The sequence below is a fragment of the Macaca nemestrina genome, chromosome 12 (genome assembly GCF_043159975.1).
Source record: "Macaca nemestrina isolate mMacNem1 chromosome 12, mMacNem.hap1, whole genome shotgun sequence".
NCBI lineage: Eukaryota > Metazoa > Chordata > Mammalia > Primates > Cercopithecidae > Macaca > Macaca nemestrina.
In genome coordinates, this window is record NC_092136.1 from 133686561 (window position 1) to 133709638 (window position 23078).

Sequence of the window (23078 nt, forward strand, 5' to 3'; positions counted from 1 at the left end):
CCAAATTTCATGCCCATCCCTATGAAGAGACCACCAAACAGGCTTTGTGTGAGCAACATGGCTGTTTATTTCACCTGGGTGAAGGCGGGCTGAGTCTGAAAAAGGAGTCAGGGAAGGGAGATGGGGGGAGGGCCGTTTTATAGGGTTTGGGTCGGTAAAGGAAAATTACAGTCAAAGGGGGTTGTTCTCTGGCGGGCAGGTGTGGGGGTCACAAGCTCAGTGGGGAAGCTTTTGAGCCAGGAAAAGGAATTTCACAAGGTAATGACAACAGTTAAGGCAGGAACAGGCCATTTTCACTTCTTTTGTGGTGGAATGTCATCAGTTAAGGCAGGAACCCGCCATCTGGATGTGTACGTGCAGGTCACAGGGGATATGATGGCTTAGCTTTGGCTCAGAGACCTGCCAGTATCACCGACCTCATGAGCTCAGTTATTCGGAGCTGCTGGTTTAACCTCCCAAGTCTTCCCGGACCCGTGCCCTCCTCTTGGGCAGCGTTACTAACCACCATGAGAGGAGGTCTGTTCCCATCTAGCCTCCACCCTGCAGCCAGTAATCTCCGTAAAACGAACACCTGGCTTAGTTTCTGCTGGAAACCGTTGAATAGTCCCCCCTGTTTTCTGTAAGGGTCTGAGCAGCTCCCCGTTGCGTCCACAGCCCCCCGGGCCTGCCTCCTGCAGGTCCCGCTACTTTGTCACCAAAGCATCCTCAGCGCTTGCACCTGCGTGAAGCTGTGCTCAGGCGCTCCCGCCGAGGGAACCGCCTTCCCAAAGCTCTGCGCTCTAATTCTCACTCGTTTACCACGAGGTAGCAGTGTGGGGAAACTAGAATTCTCCAGGGACTCTCCCCTGTACTTCGTGGCCGTCTGTGGAATCCTTGTTTTAGGATCTGCAGGTCGTTTCCAGTCGTGCGCGCAGCACGGAGGCTGCCGGCCCTGCCCAGCGCTGGGCTCTCTCCGCCTCTCTCCCACACGCCGGCCTTTCTGTGCCAGCTGGCTGTGCACCCAGGTCAGGAAGCCCAAGGTCGGGGCGTTAACCCAAGGGCCCTCCCGCGTTCCCTCCGAGGGTGGAGAGGCGTCGGCGCCCGAACCACCTGCGGGGACACCTGGAGCGCCGGCGCAGCTCGGCTGTCCTCGCGGTGCGGAGCCCGACGCGCATTCCTGGGACCGGGATCCGCCGTCCGCGCCTGCGAACGGATTTCTGCTTCGGCTACTCGCGCAGCGCGCAGACCTGAGCCGGCCCCGCGGAACCGGGTTCGAGTCCCGGCGTCGGGGGCAGCGGAGAGGGGCGGCGGCCGCAAGGGACCCTCCGCTCCTCGGCTTCGCCGCGATGAAGTCCCCGCCCCTCCTCAGGTGACGGATCCCCGCTGCCCCGGCGGCCCAGCGCGCCCTCCCGGGCTACCCACCACCCAGCGCGTGCCTCGGAGCCTCCCGCCCTCCCCGGGTTCTGTGGCCAGCCAGGCGCCCCGGGCGTGCGCCGCGCCCAGCCGCGTCATTAAGCCCGCTCTCCGCAGCTTTCCTCTGCAGATCCCCTTGCTACCCGCACCCTGCGGAGGGGCTGTTCACCAGATGCCAGAAAATCAGGGCTGGGGACGCAGGCCGGGGGCTCCAGCGGCTGGACACCGTGTCCTTCCTGAACCTGGTGGTGGAGTGCGCCCGCCTCCACCTCTCCCAGACACCCACCCGCAGTGCCCAGCCCCGTCTCTAGGGTCTAGGACTGAACGTCTGTCCCCGGCCTCCATGCTGCGCTCTCCTGGCCCTGGGCCCGCCCAGAAGAGCCGCCTGTGTCGCGGGCCCGCTCCCTGGCTCCGGCCCCTAAAGCGCCCCCGGCACAGGTTCGCGGCCCTCGGCGCTTGGTGGGGCCAGCACCTTCCCCTTGTCAGTGTTCTCCTTTCTCCTTCCAGCCCGTGCCTCTCCTGGAAGAGAATGGTGGGCGTCGTCTTCCTGCCGTTTATCTTACCAGCTTTTGCTCCTCGGTTTAAGCAGGAAGGGAGCCTCATGCTTGGAACAGCGCATCCGCCCCAGCCCAGGTTTGCCTGAGAGCCGCATTCCCGGGGCGGGAGGGGAGCGACCTCACCTTTCCTGGAGAGAATCATATCGCGATTGTGCACAGAACACGTCCTACTAACAAGAACTTCTGTTTTTCGCTAGGGTTTCAGCCGTCCCCCCGAGCCCTCTCCCGAGTTCTCTCTCCCTTTCCACTTTCTTTCCCTCGCCCGCGCCCTCCAGGTTTAACTGGTCTCATCTGACCCCTCTGGAGCTGAAGAATCGATCTGTGGGACTCGGAACTGCGAGCACAGGTCGGGGGAAGCCGCACTTCACGCTGGAGGGCCACAGGTTCCTCATCTGCGGGGGCTCCATCCACTATTTCCGGGTGCCCAGGGAGTACTGGAGGGACCGTCTGCTGAAGCTGAAGGCCTGTGGCTTCAATACTGTCACCACGTGAGTGCTGCCCTCACCTCCGGGATCTTGTTCCCCGACAAGCGCAGGGTAGCAAGAGCCTCCGATTTTGGGGGCCCAGCGTGAGGACTTGCCCTTCCGCACAGTCGTTTCCAGCACATACGTTTTATGCTTAAGCGTCCAGTTGTCACTTAACGTCTCATGCTGAGCTTGCTCTGTGATCAAAAACTTGGATAGGGGTTCGTGGGAGAATCTCAAGGGAGAAGGTTATTTCCTCAGGAATCTGTCTGTCTAGTGAAGGAACACCAGGAGCCCTTGGGAGCACTCAGTTTAATGACAGAAGCTTAAGGCACACTTACGGATAAATATGTACTTACAGATACATGCTTTTTTTTTTTTTTTTTTTTTTTTTGAGACAGGGTCTCGCTCTGTTTGTTGCTTGGGCTGGAGTGCAGTGGCCCGATCTCAGCTCATGGCAGCTTCTACTTCTCTGGCTCAGGTGATGCTCCTGCCTCAGCCTCCTGAATAGCTGGGGCCACAGGTGCATGCCACCACACCAGGCTAGTTTTTTGAATTGTTTGTAGAGATGGAGTTTCGCCTTGTTGCCTGGACTGGTCTCAAACTCCTGGACTCAAGCAATTCACCCTTTAAAAGGAAACACCGTGGTTGTCCTCATACCTGTATACAACTGACCAGCCACCCTGTATGACCATAGGAATGCAAAACTGCTCCAGAATCAGAGGCCCCGTCCTCCTGAGGGCCTGCCTCCACCATCTTGTGGCAAGCTTACCATCACACTCACTGTAGAGGAGAAGATGCTTAGAGGGCCCTGTGCCTTATTGCAGAGCTGGTATTGAAGGGTGAATTTGAAGCTGAGAGGCAGTAAATTGACAACTGGTTCATTTAAAATGCAAAGAATTTAATCAGAAATAATCGTGAGTTTTGTTGAGAGCTGCTACTGCATCTGTTGAGGGGACAGTGTGGTTTTTCTTCACCCTTCTTTTGAATTGCTGAATTACATCGACAATTTTTCTGATAGTCAAGCAGCCATATGGTTCTGGTACAAACTCTGCTTGGCTCTGAGAGATGCACACATTACATACACACAGATTGCTAGACTTTATTTGCTAGTGTTTTATTTCAAATGTGTTTATGTTATAAGCAAAACTCATTTAAAATTTTATTTTGTTAGTATTCTTGTCCAGTTTTGAATCAATCTTATAATAAGCTCATAAAGTGAGTAAATCTTCTTTTCTTAGTTATTGAAAATATTTTGCACAAGAATTATCTTTACCCTGAAAGTTTTTTAAGATTCACCTGTAAACTCTGTTACTACTACCTTTTGTGGTTTGTGAGGTGAAGGATTTTGGGACAACATAGCTCTTTGAATGGTTATTAACTCACGTCCTCTATTTCTTCTTGAATACATCCTGCTTTCTCCCTTCCTTCCTTCCTTCCTTCCTTCCTTCCTTCCTTCCTTCCTTCCTTCCTTCCTTCCTTCCTTCCTTCCATCCTCCCTCCCTCCCTCCCTCCCTCCCTCCCTCCCTCCCTCCCTTCCTCTCTTGTCTTTTCTTTTCTTTCTTCTAATGGAGTCTCACTGTGTCATCCCCGCTGCAGTGCAGTGGTGCAATCTCTGCTCACTGCAACCTCCACCTCCCAGGTTCAAGTGATTCTCCTGCCTCAGCCTCCTGAGTTGCTGGGATTACGGTGCGCACCACCATGCCTGGCTAATTTTTGTATTTTTAGTAGAGATGGGGTTTCACCCTATTGGTCAGGCTGGTCTCAAACTCCTGACCTCAGGTGATCCTCCTGCCTCAGCCTCCCAAAGTGCTGGGATTACAGGTGTTGAGCCACCGCGCCTGGCCTTCTTTCTTCTTTTGAACCCACTGGGACTTAAGAAATTTTTCCTTTCTTTCCTGTACTCACTTGGAAGTTACATACATCGCATTGTGTATTTTGGCTGTTTTTTGTTTTTTTCTTAATCTTATCTATTTCTATTTAGTCTTTTCAAATAGCTAGCTTGTAGCTTTGTTAATACTCTGTATATTTCGGATTTCTATGTCACAGTTTCTGAGTTAAATGTAATTTCCTTTTCTACTTTATTATTTAGTACCTTCTCTTCTCTGTCCTCCTCGGTTTCCTCCTCCTCCTTCTTTTTCCCTGAGTTAATATTTAGCTTCTTTTACTTCCAGTCTTTTGTGTTTTCTAATATATTCATTCAAAGATACGAATGTTTCTTTGAGTGTTGCTTTGGTTACATAGCCTACATATTTTGCTATACAGTGCTTTGAATGTCATTTATTTTCCAATATTTCCTAAGTTTTGATGTTGTTTCCATTAGCTATTTGGGAATATGCTTTCTGTTTTATTTATTTTAATTTTTACTATTTTTAACTGTGATTTTTAAATTTATTTGCATTTGTCTTGGGATCATGGACTATGTGATACAGATTTTTGGAATTTGCTGAGATTTACTTTGTGACATAGTACCTGCAACTGTTTCATGCAAATGTTTACAACTGTTTCATGCATTTTAAATTTTGGTCTTTTAAATTTTACATTCTTTTTTCATACTTAGTTCTACAGATGCACTTTTTAAGGGAATGTAAATGCTCCATCTGTTGGCTACTGGGTTCTCCTTATTTATTAAATGCAGCCTGTTAATTATGCAGTTCAAATCTATATCCTTACAAGTTTTTTTTTTTTTTTTTTTTCCTGCTTATTTTCTTTGTTTCTCAGAGGGGTACTTTAAATCTTTTCGCTGTGATGGTAACTGATGTATCCATGTCCTCTCTAATTCAGTCAGCTTCTCCTTTACTTACAACAAGCTACCTTGTAACTGACGACATACAACAAGCTCTGCTGTTGAGCTCATAGAAGGCCATGAGTAGTATGTCTTCTTGGTGGTTCATACAGTCACTTCTACAATGTATTGTCACAAATCTCTGCGCTGCATAAAACTGCGTAATAAAAACCACAGGGCTTAGAGGAAACACGATGTTAAGGGGGATAACACTCAAACATGTTGCCAGTGGCACAAAAAAAGACAGTTGCCTAGCGAACTATGCCTAGTACACCTAATAAAATTTTTACTCATAGCCAATCCTGTGGGGGCCCTTCTTGCTAAGGTCTAAAGGTAGTATCCTTACTAGATTTACTGTGTCTCCACTATCTTCACAGAAACTCCTCATTCATTCTTATTTTGACTAACTCATAGCAATACTGTGTAAGGCAGATGTAGACATTTTTGTTTTTGTTCTCTTCTTTAGTTTATACTTTTAATGGGTGTTACAATAGGGCAGTGAGTGGAAGAATTTATATATAAATCCCAAGAAATCTAGCATCACAGGATAATTGGCACCTTGAACCACAATTGGATAATAGAGCAAGAAACTATTAAAGCTAGTCATAGTTAGCGTAACAGAGGTTTAATTTCCATTGGAAACTTCAACTTATTTCAAAATAGAGCTATGCATGGTTTTGGCCTGGATTTGGGGCAGACCTAACAATTTGGAGGAAGAAATAAGAAGATACTCATCATACTTCCCTTTCACCTCTTCTAGCTATGTTCCGTGGAACCTGCATGAGCCAGAAAGAGGCAAATTTGACTTCTCTGGGAACCTGGACCTGGAGTACGTGGTGTTGCTGCTTCTGTGACCTGGCCAGGGGCAGGGGCAGAGAGGTGGCTGGGAGGGACCTGGGTCTGGAGTCCTGTTCTAGGACTGCGAGAGGACCTGCACCCGGGACCTAGATGCTCCCCAGTCATGACCTGCTGGGCCTGCAGCCTTTGGGCCCCACTTCTCCACTGCAGCCCAGAGGGGCAGAAGACCCGGGAGCCGCCCGACTCTGCATGGGGTCCGGCTGCCTGGGCTGGGGCAGGGCGGCTCCTCTAGGCTAGCAAGGCTGTTGGGTCAGGTTCACTGTTAAGACCCCTGTGCCCTGGCTGTCACCCTTCCTCCTCAGGCCCCCAATGGGGCTGTGCAGAGGCTCTGAGGCTGGGAGCAGCTCAGGCCACCGACTTAGTGTGGGAGTCCCCGCTTTTTGCGGGTGGGGCCGAGCTGTCCCTTCGCCCCACCGGGCAGCTCCACCCTGTGACGTGTGTGGCCCCCACCCGGCCTCATCCTGGGCTGTCATGGGAGGGGCTGACGATGTGGACCTCCCTAGGGCCTTCGTCCTGATGGCTGCGGAGATCGGGCTGTGGGTGATTCTGCGTCCAGGCCCCTACATCTGCAGTGAGATGGACCTCGGGGGCTTGCCCAGGTAAGCGGGGCTGCCATCCCAGAGTTGTGGTTCTAACGAAGTATTTGCTTTCGTGAATTTCAATCTAGTAACAAGGAAAGTAACTTTATTGACGGAGCTGATGAGGGGTGTGCCGCCCCAAGCCACGCACCGCGCCTGCGTTGTCTGTGAAGCCTGCGGTACTGCGGTCAAGAGGGTGTGCGCGGGGAGAGGTGGTCACAAGAGGCTCCCACTCTTCTTTCCCCACACAGGAGGGGCTGTGGCCCCCTCTGTCCTTCTCAAAATGCCCTGGGAAGAAAGGGACCGGAAGCTTTAAGGCCTGCAAGGGAAGATTCTGACGACTCTGGGCTTGTTTTGAAAACTTCTGATCTTTCGCTTATTTTGTGAGGGGAGGGCTGCCTTTCCATGCAGTGAGACCACCCTCAGCTCCCCTCCCTTCCCTCTTGCTTTTCTTTGCCTTGTTCTCGCCTCTGTGATTCTGGCCCCCAGCCCAGACTGCTGAGGGTCAGGGTGAGTCTCCAAGACTGCTGTCTGCTACCCCTGTGGTGGGCAGGGCTTCCTGGGGAATCTGGGGCTCTGCCTCCGGTGAGCACCTCTGCACCTCAGGGTCAGATGAGGCCTTTGTTTTCTCTAGGGGCAGAGAAAGCCTGAGCTGAGGGGAGTGGAGTTTTTGGGAATCAGTGACTCCCGGCATAGCTTGACTGGAGGCCTGCCTGGCACTTCCCCAGTGACCTGGAGAAGGCAGAGTGTCATTGGCACGTAGGCTCCTGCCCTGAGCCTGAAGCCTTAGCTCTTAGTGGAAATGTGACAGTGTGCCTAAGGAAACTTTTCTGTCCCCAAGAATTTTTTTTTTTTGAGATGGAGTCTTGCTCTTGTCACCCAGGCTGGAGTTCAGTGGCGCGATCTCGACTCACTGCAACCTCCACCTGCCGGGTTCAAGCGATTCTCCTGCCTCAGCCTCCTGAGTAGCTGGGATTACAGGCGCCTGCCACTACACCCGGCTAATTTTTGAACTTTTAGTAGAGACAGGGGTTTCGCCATGTTGGCCAGACTGGTCTCGAACTCCCGACCTCAGGTGATCCGCCCACCTCGGCCTCCCAAAGTGCTGGGATTATAGGCATGAGCCACCACGCCCGACCGAAAAATCTTTTCAATAAACTGAAAAAGAATGGAGAGTGTTCAACAAAAGGCAGAAGGAAAAGCTCTTTTTTTTTTTTTTTTTTTTTTTCAGACGGAGTCTCGCGCTGTGGCCCAGGCTGGAGTGCAGTGACCGGATCTCGGCTCACTGCAAGCTCCGCCTCCCGGGTTCACGCCATTCTCCTGCCTCAGCCTCCCGAGTAGCTGGGACTACAGGCGCCTGCCACCTCGCCCGGCTAGGTTTTTTTTTTTTGTATTTTTCAGTAGAGACGGGGTTTCACCGTGTTAGCCAGGATGGTCTCGATCTCCCGACCTCGTGATCCGCCCGTCTCGGCCTCCCAAAGTGCTGGGATTACAGGCTTGAGCCACCGCGCCCGGCCAGTCATGTCTTAAAGAGCTTTTCCGGCCGGGCGCGGTGGCTCAAGCCTGTAATCCCAGCACTTTGGGAGGCCGAGACGGGCGGATCACGAGGTCGGGAGATCGAGACCATCCTGGTTAACACGGTGAAACCCCGTCTCTACTGAAAAATACAAAAAACTAGCCGGGCGAGGTGGCGGGCGCCTGTAGTCCCAGCTACTCGGGAGGCTGAGGCAGGAGAATGGCGTGAACCCGGGAGGCGGAGCTTTCAGTGAGCCGAGATCTGGCCACTGCACTCCAGCCTGGGTGACAGAGCGAGACTCCGTCTCAAAAAAAAAAAAGACATGACTGTAAGAGACTTGACAGGCCAGACCCTCAGTCAGACCAAATGGAGCTGAAGGCACTTCTGAAGTTTCGAAGTGCTTTGGAGGTGGAGGCGGGTGTTTGCTTTCAAATCCCAAAAGTCAATGAGAATGGTCTGAAAGTCTCACGAGGCACAGATCTTTCCAGGACCCCTGAGTGCTCCAGGACCACGGGTGTGAGGCAGCTGGGCAGACGTGCTGGGCGAGCTGGGGCAGCTCTGAGCCCTCTCCTCCTTCCCTCTCCCATCCTGTCTCAGACCTTGAGCCTGCCCCTCTCTCCCCCAGCTGGCTCCTGCAAGACCCCCGGTTACTGTTGAGGACAACCAACAAGGGCTTCACTGAAGCAGTTGAGAAGTATTTTGACCACCTGATTCCCAGAGTGATTCCTCTCCAGGTAAAGCCAAATTATCTTCTGCATCTTTCTTACATGCATTTTCCTGATCGGGCAGTGGAAGGTCGTGGGACCCACATAAAAGTGGTGGTATAACCCTAAGGCAGGAGGGAGGTGGGAATATGGATGGGATTGGCGGGGAAGCAGATGCATTTGTAGGTTTGAGGGCTCAAGTTTAAGTAGCTAGTGTGAGAAACAGGGAAAACTGTGGCAGTTATGTGTCTGCAACGCACTGGGGATGGTGGCTCCCACAGCAGCCAAGTGACCCAGCAGACTAACTCCAGTGCTGGAGCAGAGCGCGCAGACCGCGGGGGCCGTGGATCAGAGCCTGCCACACCAGCTGTGCAGCCTTTAGCAGCAAGCCCAGAGGCTCCAGGCTTTTGCCCCAAATAGCCTCACTCTTTAACCCTCCTCTGCTTGTCTCTCAGTACCGCCAGGGAGGCCCTGTCATCGCCGTGCAAGTGGAGAATGAATATGGCTCATTCAATAAGGATAAAACCTACATGCCGTATCTCCACAAGGTAAGAGGGCCTTGGTTTGGCCCCATGTTTACATGCCTCCTTCCTCCATCTGTCTCTTTTCTGGTGTGCTTTTCTGATTCCTGGATGCATGGGTGATTGGGCTGGGCACTGTGCATTCTGAGAATACTGGCCTGTGCACACGAGGTGCTGAGGGGTGCTGGCCCACTGCGTGGCTGAAAGGTTGCATATAACTTTTGACTCCCTCAAAATGTAGTCACTAATAGTCTACTGTTGACTGGAAGCCTTACCGATAATAAACAGTTGATTAATGCAGGTTTTGTATATCTATTATATACTGTATTCTTACAATAAAGTAAGCTTCAGAAAAGAAAATGTTACTAAGGAAATAATAAGTAACAGAAAATATATTGACTTCTCATTAAGCAGAAATGGATCATGGTAAAGGTCTTTATCCTCATCTTCATGTTAAGCAGGCTGAGGGGGAGGAAGAGGTGGAGGAGGAGGAGTTGGTTTTGTTGACTCAGGGGTGGCAGAAGAGGTGGAGGAGGAGGAGTTGGTTTTGCTGACTCAGGGGTGGCAGAAGAAGTGGAGGAGGAGGAGTTGGTTTTGCTGACTCAGGGGTGGCAGAAGAGGTGGAGGAGGTGGCAGGGGAGGCAGGGGAGTTAACTTGTATTGAAAAAATTCCGAGTATAAGTGGATCCGCACAGTTCAAACCTGTGGTGTTCAAGGTTCAACTGTAGATCAAGTTCATTTTCTCTGTGAATGCACAGCAGTCAGGACAATCACTATGTACTTAAATAACTTTATTAGAAGACAGAACGTGGCGTTAAAGGGCTGTTCCTTTCTGCTTCCTATCTCTGTGACCCACGGTTCTCATTAAAGCTGGGGTTAGTGAATCTTCCTCCACTGTAAATAACGCTTCAAGAATTTCGTGATGTGACTCTCAGCTTGAAGCTTTCTGGCCTGTAAGACAAACGTCATCTCTTCTGTCCCCCTTGCTGCTTCATGGAGGGACGTCTCAGGCCAGGGAATAACTGCAGTTCTGCCTGCTGTCCTTCCTGGTGGCTCAGCCGCTGCTGGCCCCTGACTTCCCACATTCAGGAAGCTGATGAGAGTTCAGTCTCAACTGAACCCCTCCTTGGGCTGCCAAGCAGGGTGCAGGGCTGCACGGTGGGCCTGAGCCGTCCTGACTCCACCCTTGCCTCTGCAGCAGTGCCTGCACGGAGACCTGTCTGGAGGCTGGGAGGGGAAGAGGAGGGGTCCCCAGCTGGGCAAAGTGGGGAGGAGGGTGGGGCTGGACTTCATCCACATGCTGGCTCTCGCCCTGCAGCTGTGGCTTCTGGAGTTGGACAAGGTCAGAGAGTAATTTCCCTCCCTAACTTTTCCCAGGGGCTGCATGGCTGCCCTGAATCAGTTGTATTCAGCCAGCTTTGTTTGTTCTTGATTTTAAAATTTACTGGCTGGGCTCCGTGGCTCACGCATACAATCCAGTACTTTGGGAGGCTGCTGTGGGCGGATCACCTGAGGTCAGGAGTTTGAGACCAGCCTGGCCAATGTGGCAAAACCCTGTCTCTACTAAAAATGCAAAATTTAGCTGGGCGTTGTGGTGCATGCCTGTAATCCCAGCTACTCGGGAAGCTGAGGCAGGAAAATCACTTGAACCTGTGAGATGGAGTTTGCAGTGAGCCGAGATTGTGCCACTGGACTCCAGCCTGGGCGACAGAGTGAGACTCGTCTCAAAAAAAAAAAAGAAAAAAAAAAAAGAAAAAAAAATTACCATTCAACTCCAATCCCAGGCCCAGATGTGGCTCAATGAACGCGGGAGACGCACAGCCGGGCCCTGGCTATCTGGCCTCGTAACCATGGTTTTTCGGATGAGATCTCCCCATCCCTGCAGCCATGGCAAGCTTCCTTGTACCCCTTGACAGTGTTGGGCAGCACCTGAGCTTGGTGAAGTCCCTGATGGTTCTCAGGACCCCACAGCTGCAGCCTCTCCCCTTCCAGCACAGAGTGATTCCCTAGTCGTCTTCCTCTTCTTTCAGTGACTTAGATCCTCTTCCAGGGCATTTCCTGGTAAACTCAGCCCATTGTTCCTGGAGGCTTTGGTTATGGGGTGTCAGAACCCACACTCGACCGATTTTAGGGTCATTCCCCACAAAAATCACCAGGCTGAGACAGACAGTGATTTCCCCCAATTTACTAAGTTGCAGAAGGTCAGACTCTGAATTCAAACCCTTGTCTAGCTCACATCTCACCCAACTGAACCATGCTCTGTTTAGTTTCCAATTTCCTCATGTAGTCGTCCCTTGGCATCCATGGAGGATTGATTCCAGGGCCCCCATGGACACGAAATCGGTCGGTGTTCAAGTCCTTGACATAAAATGGTGTGGCGTTTCCATGCAACCTATGCACATCCTCCCATATGCTTTTTTTTTTTTTTTTTCTGAGACAGTTTTACTCTGTCACCTAGGCTGGTATGATCTCGGCTCATTGCAACCTCCGCCTCTGGTTTCAAGCAATTCTTGTGACTCAGCCTCCCAAGTAGCTGGAATTACAGGTATGCACCACCACACCTGGCTAATTAGAGACAGGGTTTCACCATATTGGCCAAGCTAGTCTTAAACTCTTGACCTCAAGTGATCTGCCTGCCTCAACCTCCCAAACTGCTGGCATGAGCCACTGTGCCTGGCCTCTCCCATATACTTTAACTTATCTCTAGATTACTTCTAATACCCAATACAATGTAAATGCTACATAAATAGTTGCTATATATTACTCTTTAGGAAATAATGATTGGAAAAATGCCTGTACATGTTCAGTACAGATGCAACTAAGGAATATATTTTTGGCCAGGTGTGGTGGCTCACACCTGTAATTTGAGTACTTTGGGAGTCCAAGGCAGGAGGCTCACTTCAGGCCAGGAGTTTCAGACCAGGCTGGGCAACATAGTGAGACCCTGTTTCTATAAAAGAAAAAAAATTAGCTGGATATGGTGGCGTGTGTCTGTGGTCCTAGCTACTCAAAGAGACTGAGGTGGTAAGATGGCTTGAATCCAGGAGTTTGAGGTTATAGTGAGCTATCATCATGCCACTGCACTCCAGCCTGGAGAAACACAGCAAGATCCTGTATTGGGGGAAACCCCACTCCCGATATTCAACGTGGGTTATTTTCTATTTCCCTAAGCGTTGGCTGGTCTGAGAAATAAAGGGAAAGAGTACAAAAGAGAGAAATTTAAAAGCTGGGTGTCTGGGGAAGACATCACATGTCGGAATTTCCGTGATGCTCCCTGAGCGGTAAAACCAGCAAGTTTTTATTAGCGATTTTCAAAAGGGGAGGGAGTATACGAATAGGGTGTGGGTCACAGAGATCACATGCTTCACAAGGTAATTAAATATCACAAAGCAAGTGGAGGCAGGGCGAGATCACAGGACCACAGGATGGGGTGAAATTAAAATTGCTAATGAAGTTTCAGGCACCCATTGTCATTGATAACATCTTACCAGGAGACAGGGTTTGAGAGCAGACAACCTGTCTGACCAAAATTTATTAGGTGGGAATTTCCTCATCCTAATAAGTCTGGGAGCACTACAGGAGACGAGGGCTTATTTCATCCCTTTGGCTTGGACGGTAAAAGATGGCCGGCTCCACGTGGGCCATTCATACGCCTACCCTCAGGGGCGCATTCTCTTTCTCGGAGATGTTCCTTGCTGAGAAAAAGAATTCAGCGATATTTCTCCTATTTGCTTTTGAAAGAAGAGAAATATGGCTCTGTTCCATCCAGTTCACCGGCAGTCAGAGTCCAAGGCCATCTCCCTTGTTCCCTGAACATTGCTGTTATCCTGTCCTTTTTTCAAGGTGCCCAGATTTCATATTGTTCAAACACACATGCTCTACAAACAATTTGTGCAGTTAACACAATCACCACAGGGTCCTGAGGCGACATACATCTTCTTCAGCTTACAAAGATGATGGGATTACGAGATTAAAGTAAAGACAGGCATAGGAAATCACAAGGGTGTTGACTGGGGAAGTGATAAGTGTCCATGAAATCTTCACAATTTATGTTCAGAGATTGCAGTAAAGACAGGCGTAAGAAATTATAAAAGTATTAATTTGGGGAACTAATAAATGTTCATGAAATCTTCACAATTTATGTTCTTCTGCCGTGGCTTCAGCCGGTCCCTCCGTTCGGGGTCCCTGACTTCCTGCAACAACCCTGTCTCTAAAAAAAAAATTTAAAATTAAAAAAGTAAAAACATTTCTGACTGTGATTGCAGAATTCATGGATGCAGAACCCATGAGTATGGGGAGCTGTATGTATTTCTTTTTTCGCAATGGAATGAGGGAATTGGGTTCATTTTGGTTAATTTTCTCAACAGGCTCTGCTGAGAAGAGGGATTGTGGAGCTTCTCTTGACCTCCGATGGTGAGAAAAATGTGCTGAGTGGCCACACCAAAGGAGGTACACATTTAGAGTTAGTTCACAGGAGAACAAGGCTTTCAGCTAGCCCGTGTAAATCTTGAACACACCCCAGAGAAAAACAAGTGCATCTTGATGCCTCCTTTTCCCGTGTCCAGGACTCAAGGTCAAGGTTCAGGGCCGCTCACCAGCCCGGTCTCTTGGCCTTGCTCCTGCTGTCTTTAATCACAGCAGCACTGGAGCTCCTCTGTCCTCAGGATGCCTTTCCATCTCCCATAGTTTTTCTGTGGTAAGGAATCTGCATTAGTACAGGGCCTGGCTTGGGATCAGGGCCGTCTCCACTAACGTGGGAAACCACAGGGAGAACCAGAAGATGGGTGTTGTGTCAGGAACCACGCCTAGACCCTGTCCCGTTCCTGGGATCCTACCGCCCAAGGCTCCGTGTGGACACTTAGGAGATCCTAGAGAATTAAGTGGCAGGAAGATTCAGGACGGACTCATCAGATGGCAATAGTGAGGGACACGCCCGGGTGTGAGCAGGCCGGTGGGGCGGGCTGCTGCCGGCGGCTGCCCTTCTGCCTCCTTAGCAGCGGCTTTTCCACTGGAGCGTGGTACACTGGAGCACGTGCTGAGCTTGGGGCCAGGAAGCTGCGTTCCGTTTCCGGTCTAATCATGTCAGGGAGCCTTGGCCTGGCTCACTTCCCTGCACAGAGTGTAGCTAATGTTAACAATGAGTGTCCGTGCAAGTGTCAGGGATGTGGCGATGGCCATGGCAGCCCTTTGGACGTGGCAGAATGCGATCCGGGCAGCCTCTCGCCATCCCCACTGCTGAGCCTGCGCTCCCCCCGCGTGCGTCTGGGCGGGGGCGGGTTCCTTCCCTCCCGCGTGCATGGGGCGGGGGGGGGGCGGGTTCCTTCCCTCCCGCGTGCATGGGGCGGGGGGGGGGCGGGTTCCTTCCCTCCCGCGTGCGTCTGGGCGGGGGGCGGGGGGCGGGTTCCTTCCCTCCCGCGTGCGTCTGGGCGGGGGGCGGGGGGCGGGTTCCTTCCCTCCCGCGTGCGTCTGGGCGGGGGACGGGGGCGGGTTCCTTCCCTCCCGCGTGCATGGGGCGGGGGGGGGGGCGGGTTCCTTCCCTCCCGCGTGCGTCTGGGCGGGGGGCGGGGGGCGGGTTCCTTCCCTCCCGCGTGCGTCTGGGCGGGGGACGGGGGCGGGTTCCTTCCCTCCCGCGTGCGTCTGGGCGGGGGGCGGGTTCCTTCCCTCCCGCGTGCGTCTGGGCGGGGGGCGGGGGCGGGTTCCTTCCCTCCCGCGTGCGTCTGGGCGGGGGCGGGTTCCTTCCCTCCCGCGTGCGTGGGGCGGGGGGGGGCGGGGGGGCGGGGGGGCGGGGGGCGGGTTCTTTCCTTCCTCGTGCGTCTGGGCGGGGGCGGGTTCCTGTTCCTTCCCTTTCCTGAAGGTGCTTGGCGCCGCCTCAGTCGGGCCTCTCTCATTTGTGCAGTGTTGGCCGCCATCAACTTGCAAAAAATTCAGCGGAATACCTTCAATCAGCTTCATAAAGTCCAGGTAAGACATTTCAGACGGGCGGGTTTTACAGCTGCTCCTGCCATGACCGCCCTCGCCTGGGTAACTGGTGTTCCGTGAAAACAGCTTTGACAAGAAGAGCGCAGGTTTCCACCTGGGTCCTCGGCAGGTTCCAGGCCATGTGGGGAGCCTTTGGGGTGCGGAGGGAGGAGGGGAGCCGCGTGTTCACCTCCGCTTGTGGAGCACGTCACGGAGATGAGTGGGCAGGGCGGGGGTGACGGAATCCGCGGGACACGACGTTCCTGCCTTGGCCCTGTGAAGACGGAGCTGAGAAGGCTGTGCGCGTTGCTGATGGAGGCCTCCCAGGGAGTTCTCGTGGGGTTAGCCTGTCCCGCCACGGCATACGCATCGTGGGAAGGGACGAGGGTTGTACCTGCGCTGATTTAACAGACGCGGATTGAGCGGCTCCCACCTTCCTCTCAGTGGGTGACCTCCCGTGACAGTTACAAAGAAGGAAAAGCCACAGCCCAGCCTCGGGGAGTCCATCTGTCGTTTCTCTAGACTAGTTAGAGTGCGCGCTTCAAGACCAGTCCTGGTCACAGTCTCCTCTGCTTACCACCCTTTCCTGGTTGTCCTTTGTGCCCAGGATGCCATCCAGCCCCCACGCCTTGGCCCACTGGGCCGCTGTGAGCCTCTGCCTGCGCTCCCAGCCCCACTACACCGCCCCTGAGGGCCTTCCTTCCATTCCTGCACACTGTGGCCCCCGGCCTAGCCAAAGCCTCTGCAGCTCCAGAGCTCTGTCCCCAGCCTCCACCTATGTTGTAAATAAGAGTCATGAACCTTATTTCGTTTTTTCATCAATTTCTTTTTTTTTTTTGAAACAGTCTCACTCTTGTTGCCCAGGTTGGAGTGCAATGGCGTGATCTCGGTTCACTGCAACCTCCGCCTCCTTGGTTCAAGCGATTCTCCCGCCTGAGCCTCCCGGGTAGCTGGGATTACAGGCACCTGCCACCACACCTGGCTAATTTTTGTACTTTTTAGTAGAGATGGGGTTTCACCATGTTGGCCAGGTTGGTCTCAAACTCCTGACCTCAGGTGATCCACCCGCCTTGGCCTCCCAGAGTGCTGAGATTACAGGCAGAGCCACTGCGCCTGGATTTTCATCAATTTCTGTAGTTTCCAACTTGGTGAAAGGCAGGGGCCCTGCCAGAGCTCTGTGGATCTGTGGCTATCTCTAGTTTTTCAATACCTTTGCTAAGTCTTTTTCTTCCTTTTTGTTCTTTTTTTCTTGTCACTTTCTTTTAACAACTTAATTGAAATCTCATTTGTACACCATTAAATTCACCCATTGTAAGCATGTAATTCAACATACAGATTTCCACAACCATCACCACAATCCAAAATGTTCATTGCATTTAATGCTCGTTGCAGTTAATCCCGTCTCCAGGCCTGGGCAGCCACCAATCTGCTTTCTAGTTCTATAAATTTACCTTTTCTAGACATTTCACATAAGTGGGCTCATGCAGTATTTAGTCTTTTGCATCTGGCTTCTTTCATACAGGGTGGTGTTTTTTTGAGGTTTCTTTGAGGTCCATTTATGCATGTTGTAGCACGATTCAGTGCTTTATTTCCTTCGATAGCTGACTGGATTGTGCTTGGCTGTCATATATGTACAGTCATAGTCAAAACCAAAGGCCATCCTGCTTTAGTGTGTTAATACGGTGACTGCGGTTTTTGCATGTTGAACCAGTCTTTCATTCCTGGAATGAATCTCATCTGATTGTGAGCTATTATCATTTTCTATTTTGCCAGATTCAGTTTATTCATATTTTTGTTGAGAATTTTCGCTTCCATGTTTATGAAGGACATTGGTCTTTGGTTTTCTTTTCTTAAAAGGTATTTGTTTGGTTTTAGAATTAGGATAATGCTGGCCTCATAAAATGAATTTGGAAGTATGCTCTCCTTTTCTGTTTTCTGGAACAGATAGTGTAGAATTATTAGTGTTTCTTAATGTTTGGTAACTTTCATTACTGAAACTACCTGGACCTGAAGTTTTCCTTTTTAGAAGAATTTTAACTTGCAGTTCAATTTCTCTAATAGATACAGGAAAATTTAAGTTATTTCTTCTTAAGTGAGTTGTAGTAGTTGATGTCTTTCAAGGATTTGTTCTACTCATTTCATTCTATTCCATCTAAAGTTTTGAATTCATGGGCATAGAGTTGTTTGTGATAATCCCTTGTTATCTTGATGTGTCTGTTGTCATTAGTGATGACTCCTCTTTCAGTCCTAATATGGCTAATTTTGTGTATTTATTTTGGTTAGTGTGGCTAGAAGTTTATAATTTTTATTGATCTTTGCAGAGAATCAGCTTTCGGCTTGATTCTGATTCCCTGTTATTTTTGTGTCTTTAACTTCTTTGGTTTCTGCTCTGAACTTTGAGCATTTTGTCCCTTCTGCTGCCTTCGGATTGCATTTGTTCTTTCACTTGGTCTTTCTGGTGGAAATTTAGCTTACTGAGTTGGGAGTTTTCTTCTAATATATGCATTTATGCTATACATTTCTCTGTATGTACTAGTTTTGTTGCATCTCATCAATTTTGATGGGCTGTGTTTTCATTGAGTTCAAAACATCAAAACATTTTAAAAAATTTCCGTTGAGACTCTTTATTCCATGCATCAGTCGGAAGTGTGCTGTTTCATTTTTGAATCTTAGGGGATTTTCCAGCCAGTATTCCATAACTGATTTCTAGTTTAATACTGTTAAGGCCCAAGAACATAGTTGTATAACTTCTCTTCTTTTACATTTGTTAAGGTTTGTTTCATGGATCATAATATGGTCATTCTTGGTGAATGTTCTGTGTACATTTGAGAGTAATGTGTAGTTTACATCTATTTATAAATTCCCATCAGGTCAAGCTAATTGATGATATTGGCCAAGTAATCACTATCCTTACTGATTTTCTGCCTACTCATTCCATCAATTATTATGAGAGGAATGTTGACATCTCTAAATATAATCATAGATTGTTTATTTTTCCTTTAGGCCTATTAGTTTTTGTCTCTGTTTTGAGGTGCATTCACATTTAGGATTATGATATTTTGTTGGAAGATTGGCTGCTGTATCATTATATAATGTCCCTCTCCCTTGTTCTGAACTCTATTTTGATGTAAATATAGCAACTAGCTTTCTTTTAATTAGTATTTGCATGGCATGTCTTTATCCTTTTGCTTTTTATATACCTTAAAATCTATATTTAAAATGGATTTCTTGTAGACATCGTATATTTACATATTGCTTTAAAAAATTCAATTTGACAGTTGTTGTATTTTAAGATAATGTGGCTACATCATTCACACTTAAAGTAGTTATTGAGATGGTTTGATTGAAATTTACCTCTTTGCAAATTCTTTTCTTCTTTGTACTTTGTTTCTTGTTCTTTTTTTCTCCCTTTTCTGGAGCTAATTGATAATTTTTTGATTCCATTTTATCTATTCTGTAGACTTACTACTTATGTCAGTTTAAAAAATTGTAGCTGTCGACTTAGAATTTAAAATATAGGTCGGGCACGGTGGCTCACGCCTGTAATCCCAGCACTTTGGGAGGCTGAGGTAGGCAGATCATTTGAAGTCAAGGGTTTGAGACCAGCCTGACCAACATGGTGACACCCTGTCTCTACTAAAATACAAAAATTAGCTGGGCATGGTGGTGGGTGCCTGTAATCCCAGCTACTCGGGAGGCTGAGGCAGGAGAATTGCTTAAAACTGGGAGGCAGAGGTTGCAGTGAGCTGAGTTCGTGCCATTGCACTCCAGCCTGGGCAATAGAGGGAGACTCCATCTCAAAAAAAAAAAAAAAAAAATAGAAAGAAATATATGTATATACATTTAAAAATTAACCTGAAACTACTAATCACACTCAGTGTAGATAGTATTAGGATTGTACAGTAGTATCTTCATAATTCCCCACTTGAAAGATGTCTCTTTATTATTGGTTTACTTCCGTGGTGTCTGATGAGAACTCAGTATTAATCCTTATCTTTTTTTTTTGGTCTTTTTTCTTCTGGCTACCTTTAGAATTTTCTGTTTGTCTTTAGTTTTCAGAAGTTTCAGTGTAATATGCCTATATGTGGTTTGTTTCTTAAAATTTATGATGCTTGGTGTTCCAGGAGATTCTTGGATCGGTGGTTTGGTGAAATTTACCAAACATTAAGAAATAATAAAAATTCTACACAATATGTTCCAGAAAATAGAAAAGGGAGAGAATACTTCTAAACTCATTTTATGAGGTCAGCATTTTCCTAATTCCAAAATCAAATGAAAGCAACTAAAGAAAAGAAAACCAAAGACCAATTTCCCTTTTGAACATGGAAGCAAAAATTCTCAACAAAGGATGAGCAAATTGAATCCAGCAATATGTAAAATGATAATACATTACTGATATGGTTTGGCTGTGTCCCCACCCAAATCTCAACTTGAATTGTGTCTCCTAGAATTCCCATGTGTTGTGGGAGAGACCCAGTGGGAGGTAATTGAATCATGAGGGCCGGTCTTTCCCGTGCTATTCTCATGATAGTGAATAAGTCTCACGAGATCTGATGGGTGTATCAGGGGTTTCCACTTTTGCTTCTTTTTCATTTTCTCTTGCTGCTGCCGTGTGATAAGTGCCTTTCACCTCCTGCCGTGATTCTGAGGTCTCCCCAGCCATGTGGAACTCTAAGTCCAGTTAAACCTCTTTTTCTTCCCAGTCTCAGGTATGTCTTTTCAGCGTGAAAATGGACTAATACAGTTACATTCTAGTGAGATTCATCCTAGGAATGCAAGATTAGGTGATTAATTTTGTAGAATTCTGAGCCATCACTTATTTAGATATTTTCTCTGCTCTCTCACCTTCTGTGGTTCAAATTGCACGTACATTAGATCACTTAGTATGGTCTCACAACTCTCGGATGCCGTTTTCCTTCCCACTGTGTTGTTTTCTCTTTATTTTTCAGTTTGGTTAATTTCTACTGACTTATCTTTAAATTCATTGATTCATTCCTCATGCCTGTTGAGTTTCGCGATGAACTTACTGAAGAAATTCTTCGTTTCTCTTGCTATGTTGTTGATTTATAATATTTCCATTTGCTTCTTTCTTATAGTTTTCATCTTTCAGCCAAAATTACCTATCTGATCTTGCACGCTGTCTACCTTTTCCACGATAGGCTTAAATATATTAATCATAGTTATTTTGAATTCCTTGTGTGATAGTTACAACATCTGTGTCTTATCTAAGTCTGTTTCTGATGATTGCTTTATCTCTCCAACTGTGTTCTTTTCTTGCCTTTTTGTATGTCTCATAATTTTTTATTGAAATCTGCACATCTTGTATAGGACATGGATACTGTCTTGGAGATCAGCACGCCTTTCATTCTGCTATGCCATGTGGGATTTTGTGTTCCTCTAGTCTGGAGTTGGGCTAGTTGTGAGGTTTGTTGTTGCTGTGTTATCCTTTGTGCATCATGGGCTTCAAATGTTTCCGGTGGTATCTTGTGTTGACGGCAAGTGCTGGTTAGGCAGAGGTTGTTTTCTCTATGTCTGCTTTCCCCTCTGAGTCTCACCTTTGCATTGTGTCCCACAGAGAATCTGTTGCTTGTGACTCTCTCAGCTATAGTATGTGTTACTTTTTCTCCAGCTTGGTTAGCCTGCTGGTGAGGGAGAAAGGCTTTCCCTGATGTTCTGATTATGCCTTCTTGTCAGCAGATGCTGTCTCTGGGTCTGAGCGGTGTGGCCTTTGCAGGTGCTCCTGCTCCTGCTTTTCTTCTAGTGGCAGATTTGATCTTAGCCTGTGTTCCTTCTTTCCCAAGGATAGGGCATCTCCCATCCCTTTTCCCAGATGCAATGGATTTTATCCAGTTAAGCTGCCCTTAAGTGACAGCTTCTGTGCTGTTTCTTAGCTGATTAGGGCTTTTGTTCCCTAGGGAAGATGGGCTGGGAGAAGGTCTGGCAGTGGCGGTGGCTCCCTCCCCTCAGCCAACATCAGAAAGAAAGCTGTGTTACTTTCTTAGGGTTGCCATAACAAAGGACCATAGATTGTGTGGCTTCAACAGCAGACATTTATTTTCTCACATTCTGGAGACTAGATGTCTGAGATCAAGGTGCTAGCAGGGTAGGTTTCTTCTGAGGCCTCTCTCCTTGGCTTGTTGGACGGCTATCTTCTGCTCCCTGTGTCCTCACATGGTCTCTTCTCTGTGTGTGTCTGTGTCCTAATCTCCTCTTCTTACAAGGACACCAGACATACTGGATTAGTGCCCATCCTATTGACCCCTTTTTAATCAAGGCATCCACAGGCTGTTCTCCTCTGAGGCCTCTCCTTGGCTTGCAGGTGGCCACCTTCTTAACGTGCCCTCGCGTGGTCTTTCTGCCGTGAACATGAGACCCTGTTGTGTCAAAACTTCCTCTTTTTATGAGAACCCCAGTGACATGGGATTAAGACCCACACTAACAGCCTCCCTTTCACCTAATTACTTCTTTAAAGGCCCTGTCTCCAAGCACAGTCACATTCTGCAGTACTGAGAGTTAGGCCTTCACGTGAATTTGTTTGGGGGACGCAATTCAGCCCACAACAGAGACTTCCCCAGGATTCTCCCGAATCTCCCCTCAGAACAGCTGGTAGACTTGGGGAGTTAAAGTCAGCATGAGGGTGTCAGCCGCCACCCGTCTCGGCTCCCTTGACTTCATGCTCTCATGCTGGCCCACACTGTCTTTGGCACTTCTTTTTTTTTTTTTTTTTGAATTTTTATACAAGTCTTTATTTACAACTTGTTTAACAACTGTACACTTTTTGCAGCCTTGAAAACATTTTTGTACTTGAATGGGAAAATATAGTTTGACCAAATCTTAACTTTATTCTTCATATACATATACATATCTTATATGCATACATATAAACACATACATATAGTTAATACCATAACAAGTTGGCAGTCGTAAAATTAAAATGAGTAAGTGATATCAAAAGGAAATACAAGATTTCAAAAACACTAAAAATCCATCTTCTGGTGGTTTCCTGGACTTTATGGTTTTGTGATTTCAGTTGAAATTTCTTACTGAGGCTCTTTAACAAGTCATTCACCTCAGAAAAACAGCAAGAAACCCCACCAACCTCAACACATAGTAAATGGTTGGAAAACTCAGTTAACAGGTGGAAAAATGCTTGGACATCATTATGTACAACATTGCTAAATCTGTATTTCATTTTTGAAGTGAGAAGTTCCAAGACCGATGTGGACATCGTTTTTGGATTATAATGACAAAGAATGAAATTGTGAAAATGTAAATTCAATACTCAATCAGAAAGAAGAATATACCTAGCAATATCCTTTTTGCAAAGACTAAAATGCAAGGTGGATTACTACAATGTCAAATATGAAACTAACGACAATTCACAGAACAATCAATAGTACTTAAGACATGAATATAAGGCTTCAGAGGTGGGGCTGTACTCAATACAGTTCCAGCTCCAATGTACTAAGGTTTCGTCCAGCTCATCTAAAAAGTTTTAAAAATAATACAAGGGGGAAAAAAAGCCTCTTTCTATCCCCAAATTTTTTGATACAATTTATTAATCAAACTAAGGCAAATTATTATTAGATATGTTTAAATTTTACTATTAAATAATAAAAAACTGAGTGTTCTAAATGGTGGGCAATTGTTAAAACATGAAAACTGCAAAATGGCACTTCTTTAATATGATCTGTTGATACTATATTAGAGGATCTAGCCCCAGGTAAGCAGGTGACTTGGGTCCA

The 23078-nt window shown here is 48.1% G+C and overlaps 1 protein-coding gene across 3 annotated transcripts in view; it reads left to right on the top strand.

Moving 5' to 3' along the window:
- Positions 1–998: 998 nt before the first annotated feature.
- The window catches only part of LOC105476146 (galactosidase beta 1 like 3), a 41139-nt gene continuing 19059 nt past the window's right edge, over positions 999–23078 (top strand). The window contains exons 1-9 of one of the 3 annotated variants that reach the window (XM_011731798.3): positions 999–1348; positions 1900–2025; positions 2225–2437; positions 5959–6027; positions 6560–6655; positions 8776–8884; positions 9310–9402; positions 13743–13824; positions 15272–15336. In XM_011731798.3, coding sequence (XP_011730100.2) covers positions 1326–1348; positions 1900–2025; positions 2225–2437; positions 5959–6027; positions 6560–6655; positions 8776–8884; positions 9310–9402; positions 13743–13824; positions 15272–15336 — 876 coding nt within the window. In that variant the 5' untranslated portion in view covers positions 999–1325. The remainder of the gene's footprint in view (positions 1349–1899; positions 2026–2224; positions 2438–5958; positions 6028–6559; positions 6656–8775; positions 8885–9309; positions 9403–13742; positions 13825–15271; positions 15337–23078) is intronic. The other 2 variants (XM_011731799.3, XM_011731801.3) reach the window with 2 other exon arrangements.